The sequence below is a fragment of the Zosterops lateralis genome (genome assembly GCF_965231275.1).
Source record: "Zosterops lateralis genome assembly, chromosome: 9".
In the NCBI taxonomy this organism is placed as follows: Eukaryota; Metazoa; Chordata; class Aves; order Passeriformes; family Zosteropidae; genus Zosterops; species Zosterops lateralis.
Window position 1 is genome coordinate 22,749,699 of NC_139769.1, and position 21,998 is coordinate 22,771,696.

A 21,998-nucleotide genomic window follows, 5' to 3' on the forward strand; every position below is an offset into this window, starting at 1 on the left:
AGAAGAACATTTAAGAATAACAAACAAACAAACTGTCAGCTTGATCATAAATTCAAGGAACATGAAGGTTTTCTTTTTACAGCTCTCTTCCTACAGAGCTTTCATTTTCCTGGGCTTGGAGAAGAGCTTCCCCTGCCTTCTCCAGCCTTGCCCAGCAAAGGAAGCTGTTGCACTTTTCCAAGCTTGGCCATATTCAACAATATTGTTGCCTTGTGCATCTGTATTGTTGAGGCTTAAGCATTGATTATTTACAACAGACTCCAGGTCCACACTAAAAGCAAAGCAAATAATTTCTAAAGATATCTAAGATTGATTAATAAAAAATGCAATAAAAAATATTGCATTACCTTGAATAACACATTTTGGTTATTTCAGTCTGCCATGGTGACACTGTGTCCTCCCAGGATATTGAATGGCAGTGTATTTCAGACACTATAAATCTTGACATGAAAAGCCTTTGTTAAGCAACTTTCCTTTGTTCAGAAGAAAAACCTTTCTTAAACAACTTCACTTTATTAAATTTAAGCATTATGTCTATAAGGATGCTAAATCAACTGATAGCTATTATTCAGGGAGGTGAGTGTAAATGCGGTTCTTTTTTATTTATGGTTTTATTTAAAAAAAGACTCGGAAAAGGCTTGCTGTATTCAACAGAACTCAGACAGGTAATAATTGTGGCTATGCTGTTCACATAAGAAACTCCAAAATCACAGTTATCAATAGCATTCAACTGCCTGATTTACACAGGGGCTCATCTGGAGGATGGGGGAATTGTCTATTTCCTCTGATTTCAGCCAAGGTAAATAATCTGATAACAGAATGCCCTTTAAACTTGGGCCTCTGGAGGTTGTGAGGGGAACAGTGATCAGCAAGTTGAAATTGTTCCATAAGCTCATTGCTTGATTTCGCTGTAAAATGATAAATTACAGATGGCAAAGTGTGTCAAATGGAATCCTGCCTGTCTAGTGGTAAGGTATTTGAAGAACTAATGTAAATGAAAATAGTGTTTTCAGTGAATTAACTTGTTACAAAATACCATCGATATTAAGGCATTTGTTGAATACATCTGAAAATTCAGTTAATTATTTACAAAAGTAATACTTAGGGAGCTCTCACAGGTGGCGGAAACTGTAGATGGAGACAATAATGAAGATGAGATTGAAAAGCTGTTTTATCTTCCTGGTTACGGTGTGTTCAGGCAAACTCTTTGCAGAAGGTAAATACACTGAATTCTCTTGTACATTGAATTTAGACTATGCAGCCTTGGTAACTTAGGTGCAATGTCTTTCATCTCTTTACTGAGTAAACACTGCTTTTTAAATTTCAGTACAGTCCTGTTGTGACATGGCTGATGATCACAATTCAGCTGTCGCTGGTTCCTGTCTGAGCCTCCAAACTGTAATATTGAAATGTTCAGACTTCAGTTCAGAAGAAATTTTGTGAGAAATGTCTTTGAGCTGTTTTGAGGCACTTACACAAATTGAATTTTGTACTATTGAAGCATTGTATATATTGAAGCATCTTGGGCCTTGAAATATTTTCACTTTGTTACAAAGCAAAATAGTGGAGGTTAAATGGGACTTGCAGAAGTTAATCTGGGATGGTCCTGCATTTTCTGTCCCTATTTTCAGCACTGATTCCTACTTTTGGTTTTTGTTTTTCGGTTTTTTGCTTATTCTGGTTTTGTTATTTTGGGGTTTCTTTAAGTAACCTAATGTCATATTCAGCACTACTCTTTAAAAATGTTTTCTCCTATTACTGGGGATTTTTTTGGTTTTGGGGTTTTTTTCATTCGGCTTGTTTTTTCTTTAATCTTCATTTCTTATTTCTTATTTCTTTTCTCTTGACTATTCTTAATTTCCTTTTCTTAAGCAAGTCTAACTCCTCTATTGCCTCCTAGCAGCTTGTCCCACTTTTCTGGTGACATTTTCTGAATCGAGGAGCTGAGGCACTGCTAATCCTGACACTTGTCCCTGAATTACACAGTAGGCTTTGGTGTCTTTGTGCAGCAATGGGTTCTCATGCTTCTAGGCAAAATGGAGTAAAAAAAGGAGTCCTGCATCAGTTTTGCCCAGTTCACCTTTAGAGGTTTTATTCTACAGCTGGTATTCTTGTGAACCCTATGGGCAAAAGCTGATAAAATTGTAGTATGTCATTGTTTCAGCAGGTCTCAAAAGGCCCTTCATGCTTGTAAGTATTCAGAATTTTGTTCTTGGTTGAAAGCCTGAATCAGTCAAGCTGACATTAGATAAAATAATGCAAAAACATTCATATCTGGGCCGGAATTTTTAGTGGGAAATATATTGATCTTTTTTTGCAGATATGCCTTGTGTTTTGCCACAGATAGAGAATGGAAACATTGCCCTGTACTATTACAGTTTCAAAAGTCACTATTTCCCTATGTCTAAAGGAAAAAAGCTGTCCTATTCTTGTATTGTTGGTTACACAACTGAAAGCGGGACTCAAGAGGGAAGAATAACTTGTACAGAAAAAGGATGGTCTCCAGTGCCACAGTGCTACAGTGAGTCAGCTTTATTCATCTCCTCATTGCTTCCAACTGGAACATTTCTGGGCTAGTTTTCCTGGGATATCTAGAAAAAGAAGTTTGCATAACACTAAGGATAAAATCTACAGGGTGCAATCATTTATTTCCAGACTACATTGGTTTATATATGGAATAATTTTGCAATAATACATATTTTAAGGGTATTTACCCATTTATATATTTTTATAAATATATAAAGTTTTCCAGTTTTCATAGTCTGAGAAACCTATTAGTTTTCCCTCAGATGTATGATTTCTTGAGTTTCTCTACCTCTAGATTCCTTGGCTGTATTCCATGTGGTTACTGGTGGTTTGATGCATTGTTTGATGACTGGAGCAGAATTTCTTCAATAGCTTGAGAAAATCAGATTAGATCAGTTGGCTCCAACCCCCTTTTTTTGCTTGCAGGAGAGCAAAAATATTCCATTCTTTCTGACCAAGCTGTCTTCTTTCCTTCAGGAAAATGCACCAAGCCTCTCTTGGAAAATGGCTCTTTTTACAGTACAGAGATGGACTTCAAAATCCATGAGGAATTGCAATACAAATGTAATCCAGGCTACCACACCCCAAGTGGTGCTACTGAAGATACAGTGCAGTGTCAGCCACAAGGATGGTCCTTCCAGCCAAGCTGTACTAAAAAACTCGGTAGTACTCTGCATTTTTCTCCTTTCTAATCTATTGCAGATGTATACAATCCCAGTGTCCTTGCTGCACCTGTAGGGCCAAACTGCCTGTGACAGGCTGTCACTTGAGCACTCCTAAAGCAAGTTCTCAGCTCTGCCTCTGGGGAAAAACTTGTCAGGTTTCACATGCCGCTGGCTTTGTGCGTTTGTAAAGGTATGTAAAACGATACATGTAAAATGACACGTGTAAAATGAATCGGTAGAGGTGAAATCACATTCAAATCAATACACTGCCACACAAACTCGCTGGTCCAAACGACGAGTGAAAAACTCGTCCCAAAACCGCGTTTGTAGTCACTCGTTATTTACCACTACTTTCCCTGGGATATGGCCACTTTTAAGGTGTATCTGAGGGAAACTCTGGCACAGCCGCTGCAGAAGGAGCCGCTGCCATCAGGCCTGTGCTTTATTCCCCGGAGAGCGCCGCCGCCGCGCGCTGCCTCGCCCACGGCCCGGACCGCGCCCCCAGCTGCACCAGTACGTCCTCCCCCCCCTCGGAACTCACCCCTCCTGCGCATAAAAATGGGCAAAGAGCTTTCTTTGGCCGGCCGGTGGAGGGAGCCTTCCCCGGTCGGTTTTCAGCGCTGTGTTCTCTCCCCAGGAATAGCTTGCTCCGCCTTGAGCGAGGTAGCTCACGGAGGTTTCTATCCTGTGAAGAAAAGCTATGAAGAAGGAGATGTAGTTCACTTTTTCTGTGACAAACATTATTCCGTCACCGGGTTTGACTCAGTTCAATGCTATAATTTTGGGTGGTATCCAGACCCTCCAGTGTGTGAAGGTACCTTGTTTTTATAGTTTTACTGTGTCGAATTCTCAGAGAAAAGCTCGCAGCTTCTTTTGAGAAATGCTTTATGAATACAAAATAAAAATACAGGGTTTGCACCAGTTTGTAGACTAAATGTAAATCAAGTGTTAGTCAAAGGGCAGAGAGCCAAGGTAGCAGGAAGGGAGGCAATAGTAATTGGAACTACGTTTCAGTGAACTCTAATTAGATCAGACTAATTAGTCAGTATCAGACTGACACTGTCTCTAACTGTTGCTTCTCCAAGTTGTATCTCAGAGAAGCAGGAACCAACAGTCGCAGGGAAGTTTTTAGACCCTGAATCTCAATAAACTCTGTTCAGAATACATGAAGGTTTAAGCAGGCCTGTTTAATCCTGCCTTGTGGGATGGGGATGTGCCTCTTGAGAGGCGTTAAAAATTAAAGCATCAAAAATAAAATCTGTAACAAGGTCCTCCTTAGCATGTGGTACTTTTTAGAGTTGTACAGCCTCCCCAAACTTTGTTTTGAACAGAATTAATTAATTTGAACAGAATCAATTGTCCTGAGGACAGAAACACATCTTTAGCAATTGCTATCACTTCCCCCATCACTGGGGGATAATAGAGTGTCTCAGTAAAGAAAGTTCCAGAAGAATGAAAGGTGAACCAGTTGAGGTAAAGAACAAAGCAGAAAGCAGCACGAAACAAGCTTTAATACAGCTTAGACTCCAGACCTGTGTTTATTCTCATGAGACAGCAGGAACTTTTCTTGAGTGAGTGCAGAGAACGTGGAGATGCTCAGGAGGATGAAAACAAGGCCTAAATCCACTTTTGAGGATACAGTAATCACAAACTTAATTTAGAGATAGGAAATGGGCTATGATTATTGCTTCTTCTGTAGCATTAGAATTAATAAATGATCTGCTTTAAATATTATATGAATGGAGGGTATGGGAAATCTCTATTTCCTGCAGTCCTATAAAGAACATTTTATTAGGTCTCTGTGGAGAAATTAAAAATTTGTTTATGGCAGTACAATGACATAGTACTTTTATTTTATATTTGTGGAATGCAAAATCACTCGTTTGTTCAGGTCTCCCATTGTATTAAGAAAATTAAGATAATTTTATTAAGGAATTACTTTGGCTTAGCCAAAAAAGCCTTTTGAGTGATAGGCTTGCATTGCATATGGTGAGCTTAATTGTGTATGTGGTTTTGGTAAGAAAGAAAACAATGTGCAGTTTTTTATTTTCAGATGTAAAAAATAAATGTCCTCTACCACCACTCCCTCCTGGCCATATCAGCACAGCCAGAAGAACATACCACAATGGAGACAAAGTTAGTGTACAGTGTACCTTGGGCGGGAGAGGATCTGAGGAAATCCGGTGTGAAGGAGGAAGATGGACATCACCCTCTAACTGTATTGGTGAGTACTTCTGTGAAGGCTGACAATGGAACTGAAATGATTCTTCAACCCATGCCTTAATTTTCTGGAGAGTCTCAGTTTCTGTATTTGCAAAACTGTTATTCTTCCTGTGTTAAAAGGCTTGAGAGACAAAGTGCTGCATATTTTGCAGGCAATCGTGGCTCCCAGATAAAAAAACCAAAAGGATGAGCTAGGGGAATTCAGCTGTGATATCCTCCCTGGAAAACCAGGATTATTATATTTTACAGTGCATCATGTCTGTCTGCTTTAGTACTTTAAAATGAGCTGTTTCTGTGAAAACTGGTTCTGAGTCTCTGCTATGGTTACAGGAACTGTGGATAAACAGGAATCTGGGGCACCACCACCACTCGAGGCAGATGCAGAAATAAGGGCAAGCCAAACACATCACAGTGAAGTTACGAGTATGTGAACATTGCTCTTCTATTTAAAAGGGACTCTCCAATCCAATTCTAGGCATTTTATGACTACTTTTATTCCTTTGCTATAGGACAGTTCCTTAATCTTGAAAATGCTTGTATGGGCTACAGATGTCAATGTGGCCAATAAGTAAAGGGCCATTGTTGCTTATTTCTAAATTACACCAATAAGCCTGCTCTGTATTTGTAATTTTATTTCATACAGATTCATACTTTCAGTCATTTTGTACCCTTTAATAAACATGCAAATTCATGAGTATTTTGTTGTTCCTTTGATTAATACTTCCAATGTGGGTTCCTTTTTTTTTTTTTTTTTTTTTTTTTTTTTTTTTTTTTTAACTACACATAGGTGAAACATTTCAAGTAACAAACAAGACTGTCTATGTCACATAAGAAAACCCTGATCTGTAACTGATCTTGTGTGTAAACCAGCAAGAGTCAAAAGTAGGCACAGATGTAAAGTGTAGAGGGAAATAAAATGCATGTCTGCAATTCAGAAAGGCAAGTGTAGAGTTTCTGAAAATAAAATTTGGAAAAGGAATTATATTGGTTTAGATTCTACTTGTTAGCAATTTTTTTTGCTTAAGTCTAGTATTGGTCTAATACTGTCACCAGTGTTAACAATGTTGTAATCTAATCAAGATCTAACTGCCTCTCTCTCTATCCCATAGCAGAAATGCAGCATGACTGTGCCTCTCCACCTGTGATTAAAAATGGTGGTGTCCTGGGCCCATTATTGGCAAATTACAAAAATGGTTCCTGGGTAGAATATGCTTGTCAGCATTACCACTTTTTGGATGGGCCCAGTACTGTTTACTGTGACCACGGAAACTGGACAGAACAACCCACCTGCTTAGGTGAGTCTTGGAAGTAAAAACAAGGTTTGTCATATCTAATATAAAAAGGGAAGATGGGAAGGAACCTCTAAGTAATCTTTTCATTACCATCTTTTCTCTTTTATGGGAGTTAATAAAGATTCCAGAAATATGAGGATGAACCAAAATTAAATTTTTAGCAGGCTCCTCCTGCTGGGCATCTTCTGGCCTGTTCTTAAAACCACCCAATTAAATAGATTCCTCTGTTTCCTGAGTGAGCTATTCTAGCATACAGTTATTCCTGTTTCCTGGGAGAGTTCTCCAATTTCTTTCCTCCATATTGTCCATTTTGTTAATTTCTTCCTGTCTTTCAATAGATGATTAGAAGGAATGGTGTGGCCATTCCCAAAATGGCTTTTAGATACAATTAACAAAGAATTAGCAATAACTTCTTGGATTTTTGTTTTTAAATTTTAAGGCTTTTCTTTTTTTTAAATTATGTGTCTTTATATCTGTTGTTTCATTCTAGCCTGGACTTTTAAATTTTTCTGTGCTGCTTTTATGTATGCTGCTTAAAACAATGTATTGAACTCCCACTAGAAAATTATCAGGGCAAACAGGAATACAAACAAGAGTTGTTTGTTTATCTTTCCTTCCTTCCTCTAATAAAATAATTCAATTTTGCTAACATCTTTTGTTAAATTGGCTCACCTTTCAGTTTGTAATCTACCATGAAAATGAAAATACACAACCAGTTCAGTTTTAATTGCGTAATTCTAAATGAAGAGAATTTACCTCATCCAGACTGAAAGGTCAGCATTTTTGGATCTGAAAATTCAAATTTAACAAATCCTGTGAAATGATGAAATCTCATTTCCTGTGAGCATTATTTGTCTTGTCAGCATCCAAATAAGCCCATCATTCTTTGCATGTTTTCTGAGATTTCTTTTCAAAGCCTCTTGCATTACAGGCATTGCCACAGTGAGCTGTTCTACAGTTGATGCAGCAACTAAGACATCATCCATATACTTACTGTACTGAGTCCCAAGACACTATAAGTTACTTTTTCACCATTCAGTGTTCCCTAGCTCTGCATTAGTTTTAAGGCTATGTATACAAATATGCATATGTCAAAGTCAGGGAAAGACAAATATAGTAAAATGCACTGTACCACACTGTCCTATCAAGAGGTAATCATACACCAAGTTCTAATTTTGTTCTGATTTTGTTTAACTGCAGTAAATGTTACAATCTACTTGTGTTACTGATTTTCCTTTTGAGGAGGCTGCCTACTAAGTGAGTAAACTGCATATGAAATACCATATGCTCAACCAAAAAGGCAATACAAGGTGCACAAAACAGCAGTTTTGCAACTGTGGATGACTAAAAAACCTAATTTCTGTATGCTCAATGGGAGAAAGCTAAGCTTAAATCAAATTAGTTTATTATCGTATAAAATTTCAAACAGTTAAATATGGGCAACCTGCTATACCTCAACTCACAAGTATCCCATTTATTATTAGTCAAAGGAGAATTCTTTCTTTACTCAGCCTAGTAATACTGTAGGAGGGAGCAAGTCAAGAGGAAGAAAAGCCCTGTCACTTGCTGCTCTTGGAGGCAACCCCATTTGACTCAGATCATGGCCAGCAGTCCTGTCCTTCCTTTTGTGCTTTTCCTTGTCTGTGATGGAGGGCAATGCCAGATCCTGCCCTGCCCCAGGTTCTGCCATACATTTTACACTGTTGGTACCCAGAGCCTTCACATCATGCAGAGCTTTAATTGCCTCCCATTCCTCCCTGCACATAGAGACATCTGCAATGTTTGTCTCTGGAATGTATTAGTGGGGAATAGATTAAGTAAATAAATAAATAGATAAAATAGATCAGTATTACAAAGAAAATTGCTGACTATATAGAATGCCTTGACATAACCTTTTCCAAGTAACCTCGTTGTGCCATACCCCACTCTGTCTTAGCACATATTTATTAATTTGCAATGTAGGTCTCAGCGCTTTGAAGAAGACACAAGTGACCTGTAACAGCTTTCTCAATGAGATCATCCTCTGCAAGATCTAGCACTCTATTCCTTTTCCTTTTTCTAATTCCAAGTTATCAGTTCTAGAGGCTCTCTGCCTGGCTCAGTTGGGCTGGGCTCCCCCATGTTACTGCTCTTAGGTCCGCAGCTGTCTGCCCAAATCACCTCAGGGTCATGCCAGGGTCACCAGAGGACAGAGGAGGTGGGGCTGACACCGAAGAAGGCTTCAAGCATCACTAGTTTTTTACTCTTCAGTACAGCCTTTGATAACCTTTATCTTACAAGCATTCCACTTGTGCACCCTATCTGCCTTTCTGTGATTGTTCAGGTACACCTCAGCATTCCATGTTTCGTTGCCTTCAATACTGTTCACCTTTCCTACACAGTTGTAGCCTACTAGGGCTGAGGCTCGGCCACAGCCCCATTCCCAATCACCACAAACTGTGTGCCTACACCAGTCAGAAAGCATCCATTCCTTTTGCATGGGTTTGGTTTTTGTTTTCACTTTAGACCATATCTTTGCATTTTTTATGCATTGATAGTACTTTGTCTTGCCTGATTCAGACACATTTTAGAACTATTGACTTGAGGTTCTCTTTATTCACTCCTACAAAAGGGAGCTAAGAAATCCATTAAGGTGGCTTTTCATTAAAATACACTTGTATTTCCTAGAACCATGTACTCTTAATGTAACTGATATGGACAGCAACAAGATAACATTGAAATGGAGACGGGAAGAATTAATTTTCCTACATGGCGATCTCATAGAGTTTGAATGTAAACAGGGATATGGTTTTCTTCATACTGCTATTCCATCTCCTGGGAGGACACAGTGTCACCATGGCAGACTGAAATATCCAAAATGTGTTATTCAAGGTAATGCAATATTTTTTTTATTGCATTTTTTATTAATCAATCTTAGTTCTCTTTGGAAATTATTTGCTTTGCTTTTAGTGTGGGCCTGGAGTCTGTTGTAAATAATCAATGCTTAAGCCTCAACAATACAGATGCACAAGGCAACAATATTGTTGAATATGGCCAAGCTTGGAAAAGTGCTACAGCTTCCTTTGCTGGGCAAGGCTGGAGAAGGCAGGGGAAACTCTTCTCCAAGCCCAGGAAAATGAAAGCTCTGTAGGAAGAGAGGTGTAAAAAGAAAACCTTCATGTTCCTTGAATTTATGATCAAGCTGACAGTTTGTTTGTTTGTTATTCTTAAATGTTCTTCTTGTTCTTGCAGCTGCTACAGAAAAATGTGGCCCTCCACCCTCTGTTGCAAATGGAGCTCTTACTCTCCCAGCACTGCCCCAGTATGACAGTGGCTCTTCAGTTCAGTACATTTGCTCTGACTATCATTTTCTGCAAGGCCCTGAGAGAATCTACTGCTCTGAAGGACAATGGACTTTGCCACCAGTTTGTATAGGTAGGTGTGATGAATAAGATAAAGAAGCAGTTCTTTCTCTGTATAATTCATAGCCTCAAGGAGCAGCCTGGTAGGGCCCTGTAAGGGCCATCTAGTCCAAGCCCCTGCAAGGAGCAGGGCTGCTCAGAGCCCTGTCCAGCCTGGCCTGGGATCTTCCCAGCAATGGGGCAACCACTGCCTTTCTGGGAAAAGGGAAAACTGGGAAAACTCTTGCAGTGTTTTACCACTCTCCCTGCTGGTAATGTCTTCCTTATGTCTAGGCTGCATCTACCCTCTCTCAGTTTAAAACCATACCCATAAGCCCCTGTGCTCCTGGCCCTACTGCAAAGTCTGTCTTCATCTTTCTTATCAGCCCCTCTAAGGTTCTGGAAGGGTGCAATGAGGTCTCCCTGCACCCTTCTTTGTGCCAGGTGAACAACCTCAATTCTCTCTAAAATCAGACACAATTGATAAAGTGAGTATTGTCAGGTAGAACCTTGACATCTCAATTTCAGTGACATGGGAAAGTTTTAATAGAAGCAAGTTAAGCTCATCTGGAGTGTTTTTTTTATTTCCTTAACTATGGTTTGCCTGCAGTACAGTAAGACAACAGGAAATAATTTACAGTTTCAGTGTAGCCTGGTCAAAATCCTCTGTTGCAAAAAGAATCAATTTATTAATACTACTGATCAATCTCTCTTTTTTTAGAGCCATGTACTTTGTCAGAAACTGAAATGGAGAAAAACAATGTGCTGCTGCAAGCATTCTATGCCAACCAAGTTCACTTTTACCACGGGGATTATGTTGGCTTTTACTGTAAACAGAACCATTTTGGAGCAGAATCTGGCACAACTTTATTTCAAGTGCAGTGTAAGAGAGGAGAGCTGGCATACCCAAGGTGTGTTGAAAGAGGAAAGCAAGTATGGACTTGAGGAAAGGCTGTAGGAAAGGTAGGTAGGTGTTCTTGATCTCTTATGAACAGGTGAATTAGGGTGGCCTGGTGTTCTCCAGGTGACTGCACTCAGCTTTGGGAAAGGAGAGCTGAGTCTGAGCTGCAGGGGCAGGGAAGGGAAAGGCCTTTGTGGGATGAGGATGAGCAGTGCAGCACAGGGATGCAAGAGGGGCATCCACATGGAAAAAGCCGGAGGAAGGAGCTGTACATCTTAACAGCACTCATGTCTCCCTTCACAGGTAAGGAGCCTGGAAAGGACGGAGCTGGAGGAGCAATAGAAAACAGCAAGTATAAAAAAGAGTTTTTAAGGGATCTGTAAAACTACTTAAAAGCTAAATGTATACAAATTTGCTGAGAAGTTAATTATTATTATTCAAACTATTTTTAAAATATTAAAATCCACATCCTTTGTATGATTTCCTAAGACACTTAAATATTGAAACTCTTAAGGTTCTGCTTGAGAAAAAGTGTGACTATAATATGATGAAATCCGGGAATACAGACAATGTTTGCCTTGCCTCCATTTTAGTTCTGATTTAATAAAAAAGCGCCTCTGAGGGTACCTTCTGTCTTTCTATCTAAAGTCATCTGTCTGTGAAATCATAGCATGTAGGATGCTCTGTACGGGTTTCCAAGGCTTCTGCAAGAGTTGCATGAATGACCAAAACAGGAGAAGAAATGAAAGCTTTCAGGAATAGACAAATTCTGTTTATTTAGTTAAAACCCAGTCAACCAAGAAGTGGAAAAGAAAGGTTGAGAGAAATACTTTACACACTCTACATAACAGCAATACCCTTCTTATTCCAGCACAAACTGGGGGAAATGCAGTGAAAGGGATTAAAAAGCCCTTGCTGGAAGAGCTGCTGGAAGTAGAACTCATTTACTGCCATCACTTCCTCTGGATGGACACACAACACTGGCTGTGTGGCTGTGAGCACAGGACAGGATGATTGAACTGCAGACATGAAGGCAGCATCCTGTTGATGAACTTTGAGGCAAGGAAGGCATTAAATACTTGAGCTTCATGTGGGGCTGCTGCCACTAAATCACCTGCCTGGTTGAGTGACATATCAAAGTGTCTTACTGAGTGTTTTCATCCTAGTGTAGCAAGAGAATACCTTCCTGTGACCCTTTCTGTCCCATGGAAGTGCCACTCTGAGCTTCAGCTTCTCTACCATTATCCATACATCAATGCCATGGACAGCTCACCTTGGAGCCTGTAGTTTGCCTCAGTCCCCTGGACATGGTTTCTTTTCTGCTCCAGAGATCTCTGGGAAGTCTCTGACAAGCTAGGCCAGTGCAGGGAGATGTGTTTTTCTTCCTGAAGATGAGAACTGAAGACTCTTGTGCTTGCAGGATTCTGTGCTTCAAGACCTAGAAGCTTTTTGGGACTCCTACGACTCCCAAGCCGTCCCATCTCCTGTTTTCCTAAAAAAGTTGATGTCTGCTCTGCTAAGGTGCATGATTTCTACTCTGGTACTTGCTTTTTTCTCTGCCTTCTGAATCAGGGAGTGCATTAGCACACGGCTACCACAGCCAGGCTGCCACTGACTCTCCTTGTTTGTGAAGGGCAGGTGGGGCTGGGACTGGCACAGACTGGCCCATGCAGGACCTGGACCAGGAACTAGTTCCCACCTTCACCTAGAAATCCCAGCTACTTGCACGCCAACATCTTGCCTATGTAGGCAAGATCTGGCTCAAGTCCCCCAGAAGAGCTGGTTCTGCCTAGAGATTTCCTTGAGTTGCTCAGAGGAGACTTCACTTACTTGCTCTTTCTGCTCAGGCCCTCTGGACACTCAGCCCAGGCTCATTTCCAAGCAAGTGGACAAAGAAGAAGGTAGGAATAGACAAGGCCAAAGACACGTTGTGTGCTGATAATCAAATTAGCTGTCAGCTTTATTTCTTGTCTCAGCATGCCACCAAAGCCAGCCTGCTTTCAGGCCACAGTTGTTAATAAAATAACAGAGAGATCAGTACAGCATGGATAAAATGCAAGCCCAACCCTTTGGCTGCATAAAATGTAAATACATTTACAAACCTAGATTTAATGTGGATAATATGCAAACAGCCATCCCATCCCACGAAAACAAGAACAAATTCCAAGACAGAACATTGGCTAAGCTGCAAACAAAGCACAGCAAAACACCAGGAAAAGCTGATCTCAAATCACCAGGTTGGTTGCGGACTCTCATTTCCACAGCTGGGCTCCCTCATGCCATTTCAATTTATCCAAACCAAGATGATTCTGTGTAAAGACGAAAAAAAAAAAAAAGGGAGAAGGCATGAATACCAATCCTGACAGACCCCAGTGGCTCCTCAGAGCAGTGGACAGGCAATTTCATCAGAACTGCCTCCTACATGCCCTGCCTCATGTCTATGGCAGGGAGCACTTACCTTCACACTTAGGATATTTAATCACTCCATCCAGGCACTCTGCTCCGAATTGCTCCAAATGGACACCTGGTTGGTACCCAGGCTTGCACTCAAAGACAACGGGGTCCCCTGAGCCATAGTGATGGCTCGACTGCCTGGAGGACTGCAACTGAATATGGTTCCTTTCCATGGTGTCCCTATCCAGGACACAGCTCCCTGCAAAAAACCCTTCTGTTATTTGCCTGCAGATCCCACACTGGACAAGTGATGCTCTGTTGGCACCCCGAGAGTGCCCCGAGTGCCCTTTCCCCAGCATCTCCCCAGTGCAGGTGTGCTGGGCAATGACTTCTTGGGGGCACTGCCCCTCCATTCCTGCAGCTTCCAGGAGGCTCCCACACCCTGGCCCACAGCCAGGAAAAGCAGGGGCTCTCTGCTTCCCTTCAGCACTAAACGTGCAACAACAGAGCAGCAAAGCTGAAGAGGGGCTGACTTACTTCCCAGTGAGCACCGTGGGTAATTCAATGTCCCCTCCACACACTGGACTCTGAAGCTGGAGGCACTGGTGTCTTCCAAATATCCCCGTTTACATCGGAATTCAATGTAGTCACCCGATGTGGAGTACAGCTTGCTTTTTGCAACCCATTTCAGTTCAATATTATTTCTGGCCATATCTTCTTCTGATGCTGTACAGGCCACTTTAAAAAGGCAAGAGAAGAGTGTCAGCACTTCACACAGACACAGGGCATGTAACTGTTTTACCCCTAGAGCTACTGAAGCTCATCATATTAAAAAAGTCTTCCAAGTGTGTTCTCTGTCCCTCTGTTACTTGCAACAGAAAACACATTCACATCCAAGCTAACAGGAAAAAAAAGCCCTGGGAGATGCCTTTGTCACACTGACTGTCATACAGGGCAAGAATGAAGCACAGGTGAGAAAGACACTAGTCACCACTGAACCTCATCATACCTTTCCTGGGATCTCTCCCTCCCTTGTGCTCAGTCCTTCTCTAAATGTGTCTTCTCCTCACAGAGGCAGCCCTGGCTTTCCCCAGCACTGCCCCTCCTGCAGACCCATCCTCCTGGCTCACAGCCTGCTGGCTGGAGCTGTGGCCCCAGGCTGAGCACTCAGGAGCTCAGCCCAAGTGATGGAGATCCCCCCACAGGGAGGGTCCAGCCAACTCCCCTCCTTGTGGACCTGTGGCAGCAGAGGGAACTACACGAGCTGAATTGAGGAAGAAACTCAGGTGGGACAAAAGCAGGACTCAGTGCCATTGTGCCCTGCCAGCCCTGTGGCCCCAGCAGCCAGAGCTGCCCTCCGGGTGTGAGAAGAAGACAAGAGGAGCAGTCACACAGCCTTTGGCCAGCCAGCACATGCTTCAACCTACCCAGGCAAACTGGAGGGTTTGTCCACTGCCCATTGAGACAGGTGATTGTTGGAGATCCTTTCAAGGTGTAGAAATTTGGGCATTTGTATTCCAGGGTCTCACCATGTTGGTATTCTTGCAGGGGAAAGACAAGAAGCTCTCCACTTTGAATAACTGGAGGTGTGCCACATGTTCGAGCTCGGCCTGAGAGAAATTTCCCAGTCAGAGAGGAAGTTCAACTGCAGAGAAGGCCTGGTCAGAAATACCACCCCTACTATGTTGGCACTACTCAGAGAAGTGCAGGAAAGCATAGAGAAATCCAAACAGGTGGCAGGAGCAAGAGTTTCTCATTTCTCCAATGTTCAGGCTCACAAGTGCCAGCTCACCCCATCAGAGCACAGCTTCAGGGCATGCAGGTGTCTGCAGGATTTCATCTTGTCCTGCCTCAGGGCTGGCACTTGTCCCTGTTGAGTGAAGCCACCTGGGTCACTCAGCTTGGTGAAGTCAGCCCATGTGAACAGAGGCCTGGGCAAATGGCCTTGTCCTGAGTGTGCCAGAGCCATGGCAGCTGTGCTCTGTGAGGACACTGAGGTGCCAGATGACAAGGAGGCAGCTTTAGGATGCTCTCACTGACAGGACGATGGATGGAGAGAGGGAGAAATTACCTTTGCATGTTGGCAGCTGTGTCCAGGTCCCATTCTGGCAGACTACAGTGGAATCCCCAGTCATCTGAAATTTTTTCCAGCACTGATACTTTGCACTCTCCCCAGGGTTATACCAGGACTTTTTAGTACCATTAATTCTACCACCAGCAATTTCTGGAGGAGGTTCACATCTCACATCTGAAAAGAGACACAGCTATGGTCACCTTGGCAGGTGTTAAGATGTTCACCTGTACAACCAGAAGTGGAAGGAATTAGCCTTGTTCTGACTTTGGTACAGCTTTCCTGCCTCAGGTGGGTCACAGGAGTTCACCATGGGGAAAGCAGTGAGGTGTGGCAATGGCAACAGAACACACTGCCTGGGACTCTCAGGAGATGGCAGGGTCAATAGGAGTTTCTAGAAAAAGCCGGTGTTTGTGTACTTATGCACAAGAACCACACCAGCCTTGTCTCTCCCTGGAGGACCCTGGCCTTCCTGGAAACCACAGGGGTAGCAGCCAGACTGATTCCCTGCTGAAGTGCAGAGCTCTGGAGGGCTGGCCATGCTGGAAGAGCTTGACAGGCTGTGCTGCTCAGGGCTGGGTAAGCACAGCCAGCCCCATGGGGCTGTGCTCACCCTGCAGCCACAGACTGGGATAGGGGACTCTGGAGCACACAGCTCCTGAATGTTCCTGCCACTTCCATGGCCCCTGCAGGTCTCACATGGTTTAGATCTGGGTCTCCTCTGGGCTCTGCATTGGTTAGAGTGCAGCACTGCAGAAGAAGAGCTGCTTCTCTGTCCTACTGCTGCTTCCATTCAGCTTTGAACACAAGAGAGAAGCCTTTATGTGTCTGTTCACACAGAGTCACTGAAGTGGTGGACACTGGGGAAATACCAACAGCATACAGGATTAAAACAGAGCAGCGCATTTCAGGCCCTGCTGCTTCAAGAACACTTTTGCTATGGATGGAAATATTCCCGGTATTTCTAGAAGCATCAAGTTTAATTCAAGTGCTGTGCAAGGAAGCAATAGCACGTTCTAATTTGGAGTAGCCAAAGGAAAGAAATAAAAAGGGCAAAGTTTTCAGAGTATTCAGGTAGAGAACTGGTTGCCTCTATGCTAACAGGTTAGGGGAAAGCACAGATTCCTACCTCTGCAAACTGGTGCTTTTGACCATTGACCATTTGAACAGAAGACATAATTTGCACCTGTCATCTGAAAATTGCTTTCACACTGATAGTGCACTCTGGCATCAGGCAGATACCTCTCCTGAGGAGTTCCTGCAATGTGTGCATTGGGGATTTCAGGTGCAGCTCCACAGCTGACATCTGGAAAGAGAGAAGTGTGGAGTGAGCGACAGAAGAGTCACACAATATGGCATTCCAAATCTCCTGGGGAGCAAAAGCACTTGAGTAATGCACGTCATTTTCTACAGGTAGAAGAGAAAGTTTTATTCTGATGTATTATATGGTTTATTCTGCAATGCTTCAGCACCCAGGATTGTTTGCCTAAAGTTACTAAAAAGAGAGAAGTCACAGAGATCAGCCAGCTGTGCTGCACAGCATCGTGTGCCATTGGTTTGGAGAGTGGCATGATTTATTTTCTATTTGAAGGTGCCTGACAGCAACTGACATACTTAGTGATGTGAAAAAAAGATCCACCACCCTGCAGTTATCTGCCCCTATGCAGCCAGCATGCATTCCTCCATATTGTCTGCCTGCTTGATTTCAACAGAGCACCAGGATTCAGCTACCAGCTCCAGCCCACAGGGAGATGATTGCTTTGCTGATCTGCCCTGCTTGTTGTTTTCCAGAAGCCAGAAAAATAGGTGTGGTAGCAGCCCATTCAAACTCACCTGTTGGCTCTATTGGCCTGCATGCCCAAGTAAAAATTATCTTAATTCACAACATGAAATGCTCAGAAGGATCATGGATTACTTAGAAGTAGAACCTATACCTTCACACGAGGGTGGTGCTGTCCAATTTCCCTTTCTGCAGACAATTTCAGGGGAACCAACAATCTGGAACCCTGAATTACACTGGTAGTGAATTGTTTCACCAGGCTCATAAGAATTCCTCTTTCTGCCTTCAAATTGAGCATTGGCAACTTTTGGAGCACTTCCACATGGCATTTCTGAAAAGATAACAGAAATCTGATGCTTGTACTGCTGTGATACACATTGAAGAAGTGTACTTTTTCCATCAAGCAGGTGCTTTGGAGAGCTATTTCTAACATCAGCATCGTCATCTGCTGACAGTGGATTATATAATTATAGTTAGTTAATAATTGGATAAAAAGCAGAAGATTAAATAAGTCATTCCCCCAAATATAGAGACTTCAGCGACTGAAATACTTCAAATCTACTTCTAAACTTGTCAGAAAGTTTTATCCAAAGCTTTTGTCCCTTGCTACACTGCTGTGATTTCCATCCCTGAGGCACCACAGCAACTTTTAGTCACCAGTAGACTGTCCTTGGATCAGGAGGATATGCCTGGGACTCGCCTGGCAGAGATATGAACTGAACAAAGACTGCAAGAATATGAAGGAATATTTAAAAACTAAGCTGCATTCAGAAAGTCAGTTTTGCATCCAATCAGGATTGTTCTGAAGACATCCATGATGGAAGACAAGATTCCACAGCAAAATAGGGAGTGGAAAAAGAGGCTAAATTTCATTTCATTGCTATATGCACTTCAAAAAAAGTGATTTTTGCTATTACCCAAGCATGTCGGAGCTGGAGACCATTTTCCCATAGAGCAATTTCTCTCTGTTGGTCCATCTAACATGTATCCAGAATGAGAAACATACTTAAATCTAGCACCAGCCAGATAAATTATTTCCCCTTCTCTTTCAATTTTAAAGTTTGGATTTTCCAGCCTGGGAGCATCAGCACATTCTACAGATGGTGGTGGAAAAACACATGGTGTTTCTGAAAAACACAGACAACACAGATAAACAATAATGCAGGACAGAATCATTAGGTTGGAAGAGACCTCCAAGATCATCAAGTCCAACCCAACCCTAACCTCAACCATAGCCCCAAGTGCCACATCTAGTTTTTTCTTAAACACATCCAGAGATGGTGAATCCACCACCTCCCCAGGTAGACCATTCCAACACTTTTATTACCCTTTTTGTAAAAACCTTTTTCCTAATATCTAGTCTATATTTCCCTTGGCACAGCTTAAGACCATGTCCTCTCATTCTGTCAGTTGCTGCCTGGAGAAAGAGACCAACCCCTACCTGGCTACAGTCATCTTTCAGGGAGTTGTAGTGAGTGACAAGGTCACCTCTGAGTCTCCTTTTCTCCAGGCTAAACAACCCCAGGTCCCTCAGTGGTTCTTCACAGGGTTTGTGTTCCCAGCCCCTCACCAGCCTCGTGGCCTCCTCTGGACGTGCTCAAGGGTCTAAATGTCCTTCCTAAACTGAGGGGCCAGAGCTGGACACAGCACTCAATGTCCATCCTAAACTGAGGGGCCAGAGCTGGACACAGCACTCAATGTCCATCCTAAACTGAGGGGCCAGAGCTGGACACAGCACTCAATGTCCATCCTAAACTGAGGGGCCAGAGCTGGACACAGCACTCAATGTCCATCCTAAACTGAGGGGCCAGAGCTGGACACAGCACTCAAGCACTCAGCCTCACTAGTGCCGAGTACAGGGGAAGAATGACCTCCCTGCTCCTGCTGGCCACACCATTCCTGATCCAGGCCAGGTTCCATCGGCCTTCTGGCCACCAGGGCACACTACTGGCTCATGTTCAGTTGGTAATTGACCAGAACCCCCAGGCCCATTTCTGCCTGGCCACTGTCCAGCCACTCAGTCCCCAGCCTGTAGCACTGAAAGGGGTTATTGTGGCCAAAGTGCAGGACCTGGCATTTGGACTTGGTAAACTTCAACCTACTGGATTCTGCCCATCCATCCAATCCCTCCAGGTCTCTCTGCAGATCCCTCCTACCTTCCAAATTCGTCTGCAGTTGCGCTGCGCATTTTGGGTTCCAAAGCTCTGTTATTCAATTTATAATGATTTGTCCCTACACTCCCATCCCTAAATCCCCTGTAGTTTTACCCTGGTAGTGGGTCTTGTCAATCACCCTGTAGCCCTGCCTAAAAGCCTGGCAAATTCTGGTGGAGATGCTCAGTGATTTGGCAAAGTTCTCAGGCTCCCTCCTTCTTTCATTATTCTGTTAAGTGTCCCTGTTCTGGGTCACGCCCCTCCCACTTGTATTGGTTCTGGATTCTTCCTTACTTGGGAGATGCCTCTGGTACTTAATGGGTAACCTGAAGCCCAGACCTCACTCTTCAGGTGGGTCTCCAGGTAGAATAAAGCCTAGTGAAACCCACGTGAGAGTCCTCCTTCTTCCACGCCATTTACCACATTTCAGCCAGAGGTTCAGACCCACCAAACATAAAAGGTACAGGACTGTACTCCTTGTATGCTGACCACTGAGCAAGCTAGCCAGTAAAGCAGCTCAGGACACCAGCACAGTCTGAAAATTTACTAATTAGAGACTCAATATCCTCATCCATGTCCTCAATAAAAATATTAAAACTAGCCCCAACACAGACCCCTGAGGGACACCACTGGTGACTGCCCCCAGCTGGATGCAGCACTGTTCACCACCAATCTCTGGGCTCAGCCATCCAGCCAGTTCCTAACCCAGCAAAGAGTGCTCCTGTCCAAGCCATGGGCTGCCAGCTTTTCCAGGAATGTGCTGTGGGAGACAGTGTCAAAGGCCTTGCTGGAGTCCAAACAGACAACATCCAATCAATATTACAACTGTAACTAGGTAATAATTAATTTACAGAATACAGGACACTATTTACAGAATACAGGACACTATTGTCTGACACTATGGTCAGACAAAACTGAGACTCCCTTATGCAATATACTAAACAAGAAAATAAGCACACAGCTCTTGAGGGACTACCTGAAAATTGCATACACCATCCCAGATAAGTCTGTGTAAATGAAAAGACTGCAATTGTTTGCACCCTTTTCAGCAGCGTATGTTCTACTGCTTTCCCGCAGTTCCCCATTCATGATAATCTTATGTAAATAACAGCAGCCTCCTGCTCATGATGACTGCAAATTAGTAAGACAGATATTCATAACAAAATGTTGGAAAAGAAACATGCCAGTACTGACCCACACAGTGAGGTGGTGATTGCCATTTCCCTTCTGTACAGGTTATTTCCTTTGTACCGTCAAGATGGAAACCGTCAGGACATGAAAAAGCTGCTTTACTCCCATCCCTGTAGTTCCTTCCTACTGTTGTCTGCTGAGTACCAGGCACCTGGGGTGGAGGTGGGCACACACTCTCCTCAGCTAAGGACACACATTCATGTTACAATAGAACAAAGAAAAAGTGAAGCAGTTCAGCAGAGATTACCACACAAACAACCAAGACAACACTGGTGCTGAATAACTCCAACAGCTATCTCAACCTTCAATCAATACTGGGATTATTTTGTTCTGCTTCAGAGACAGCAGAGCTGCCTTCAGGTGCTCATATGCTTTCAGAGTCACAGAAAAGACAGCTCCAGTTGTCTACACCAAGCTAAGATGGAGTTTCTTGTAGCCCCTCCTTCCTTTCTCATACAGCTGCACAGAAAAAGGGAGAGAACGAGGTAGATCCAGGACAGAGATCTGAGGAGTCTTCCAGAGCTTGATTTCTTGCTTCTAGTGGTTCCAGAAAACTAAGGTAGGGACAGTACTTGCCATACTTCTCCCACCCCCAGGGGAGCACCATTTCCCATAAATCTGGTACGAGTAAAGCGAGGAGTGAGGCAATGGTCATTTCATAACCACATTTTCTACAGACAACATTCTGCTCTGCCATGCATAAAGGCAGCCCTGAAGACATTGACCTGTGGTGTGTGTTACATCTGGGCAGCCTCCTCTGGGTCTGGGCTTTTTCACTGGCCAACTCAGCTTATTCTCATCGTTTTACTAGGAAGCAATTGGAAAGATGGAGGAAAAAAACAGAATAGGAAAATTATGAAGCTTTAGAGGAAATAAAGGAACTTTGACTGGAGCTTGAGCTGTGTGCTCTCTGTTTTGCATCAGGGTAAAGCCCATTTGAAGAACTGTGCTTAAATTAATCATTGCATTTTTCTCACTTCAGAAGAGCCAGTGACAACCATTCCAGTTGTCAGAGCAGAGAGCATGAAGTCTGCCTTACTAAAGTGGTGAATCTCTAAAACTAATTTACTGCTCAAATGATGGCCACAACTACCCTTTAGCATATGATCAAGTAAGCATTTCTATTTCAGCCTAGTGATACAGCAATGCTAAGAATCCTTAACAATGAGCATTTATCGTGGCTACATCAAAAGAAATGGTGCAAATATAAAACCACACCTGGACATGCAATCTCTGGTGTCCATCTCCCAGACACACAAGTTGCCTGTTTAACATTTCTATCAGTTGATGTACATATGTAATTTATAACTTTAGGGAACCCAGTCGTCCTCTTTGCCATGGGATACTGGCCAGAGTGTACCGGCACAACATCCTGTGGAATTACACATTGAGGGAATGCATCTGAAAGAGAATAAAAAGAGC

General features: G+C 43.0%; 2 protein-coding genes across 5 annotated transcripts in view; one reads left to right on the top strand and one right to left on the bottom strand.

Annotated features, from left to right (window-relative positions):
• Positions 1-1,122: 1,122 nt before the first annotated feature.
• Positions 1,123-11,359, top strand: LOC310912882 (coagulation factor XIII B chain-like). Of its 4 annotated transcripts, none has more exons than XM_083867846.1 (11): positions 1,123-1,216; positions 2,321-2,521; positions 3,004-3,189; positions 3,829-4,005; positions 5,245-5,415; positions 5,745-5,837; positions 6,524-6,709; positions 9,374-9,577; positions 9,938-10,120; positions 10,808-11,049; positions 11,291-11,359. In XM_083867846.1, the coding sequence occupies exons 1-10, from the start codon at positions 1,135-1,137 to the stop codon at positions 11,029-11,031; spliced, it is 1,707 nt and encodes a 568-aa protein (XP_083723972.1). In that variant the 5' UTR covers positions 1,123-1,134; the 3' UTR covers positions 11,032-11,049; positions 11,291-11,359. The 4 variants fall into 4 exon arrangements, with proteins under 4 accessions (XP_083723972.1, XP_083723973.1, XP_083723974.1 ...); XM_083867847.1 differs by having other exon boundaries at positions 6,527-6,709; XM_083867848.1 differs by lacking the exon at positions 5,745-5,837.
• Positions 11,360-12,901: 1,542 nt separating this feature from the next.
• CFH (complement factor H) overlaps positions 12,902-21,998 on the bottom strand; it is a 29,881-nt gene continuing 20,784 nt past the window's right edge. The window contains exons 15-24 of the mRNA XM_083867190.1: positions 21,795-21,977; positions 20,580-20,759; positions 18,150-18,359; positions 17,387-17,563; positions 16,582-16,758; positions 15,453-15,629; positions 14,809-14,991; positions 13,919-14,119; positions 13,446-13,640; positions 12,902-13,296 (exon numbers count right to left, since the gene is read on the bottom strand). Coding sequence (XP_083723316.1) covers positions 13,277-13,296; positions 13,446-13,640; positions 13,919-14,119; positions 14,809-14,991; positions 15,453-15,629; positions 16,582-16,758; positions 17,387-17,563; positions 18,150-18,359; positions 20,580-20,759; positions 21,795-21,977 — 1,703 coding nt within the window. The 3' untranslated portion in view covers positions 12,902-13,276. The remainder of the gene's footprint in view (positions 13,297-13,445; positions 13,641-13,918; positions 14,120-14,808; positions 14,992-15,452; positions 15,630-16,581; positions 16,759-17,386; positions 17,564-18,149; positions 18,360-20,579; positions 20,760-21,794; positions 21,978-21,998) is intronic.

Coding starts and splice junctions, on each gene's coding strand:
- LOC310912882 (XM_083867846.1), top strand. CDS start 1,135: ATGGAGACAATAATGAAGATGAGATTGAAAAGCTGTTTTATCTTCCTG. Junction 2,522..3,003: donor TCCAGTGCCACAGTGCTACA/GTGAGTCAGCTT, acceptor TCTTTCCTTCAG/GAAAATGCACCAAGCCTCTC. Junction 6,710..9,373: donor AGAACAACCCACCTGCTTAG/GTGAGTCTTGGA, acceptor TGTATTTCCTAG/AACCATGTACTCTTAATGTA.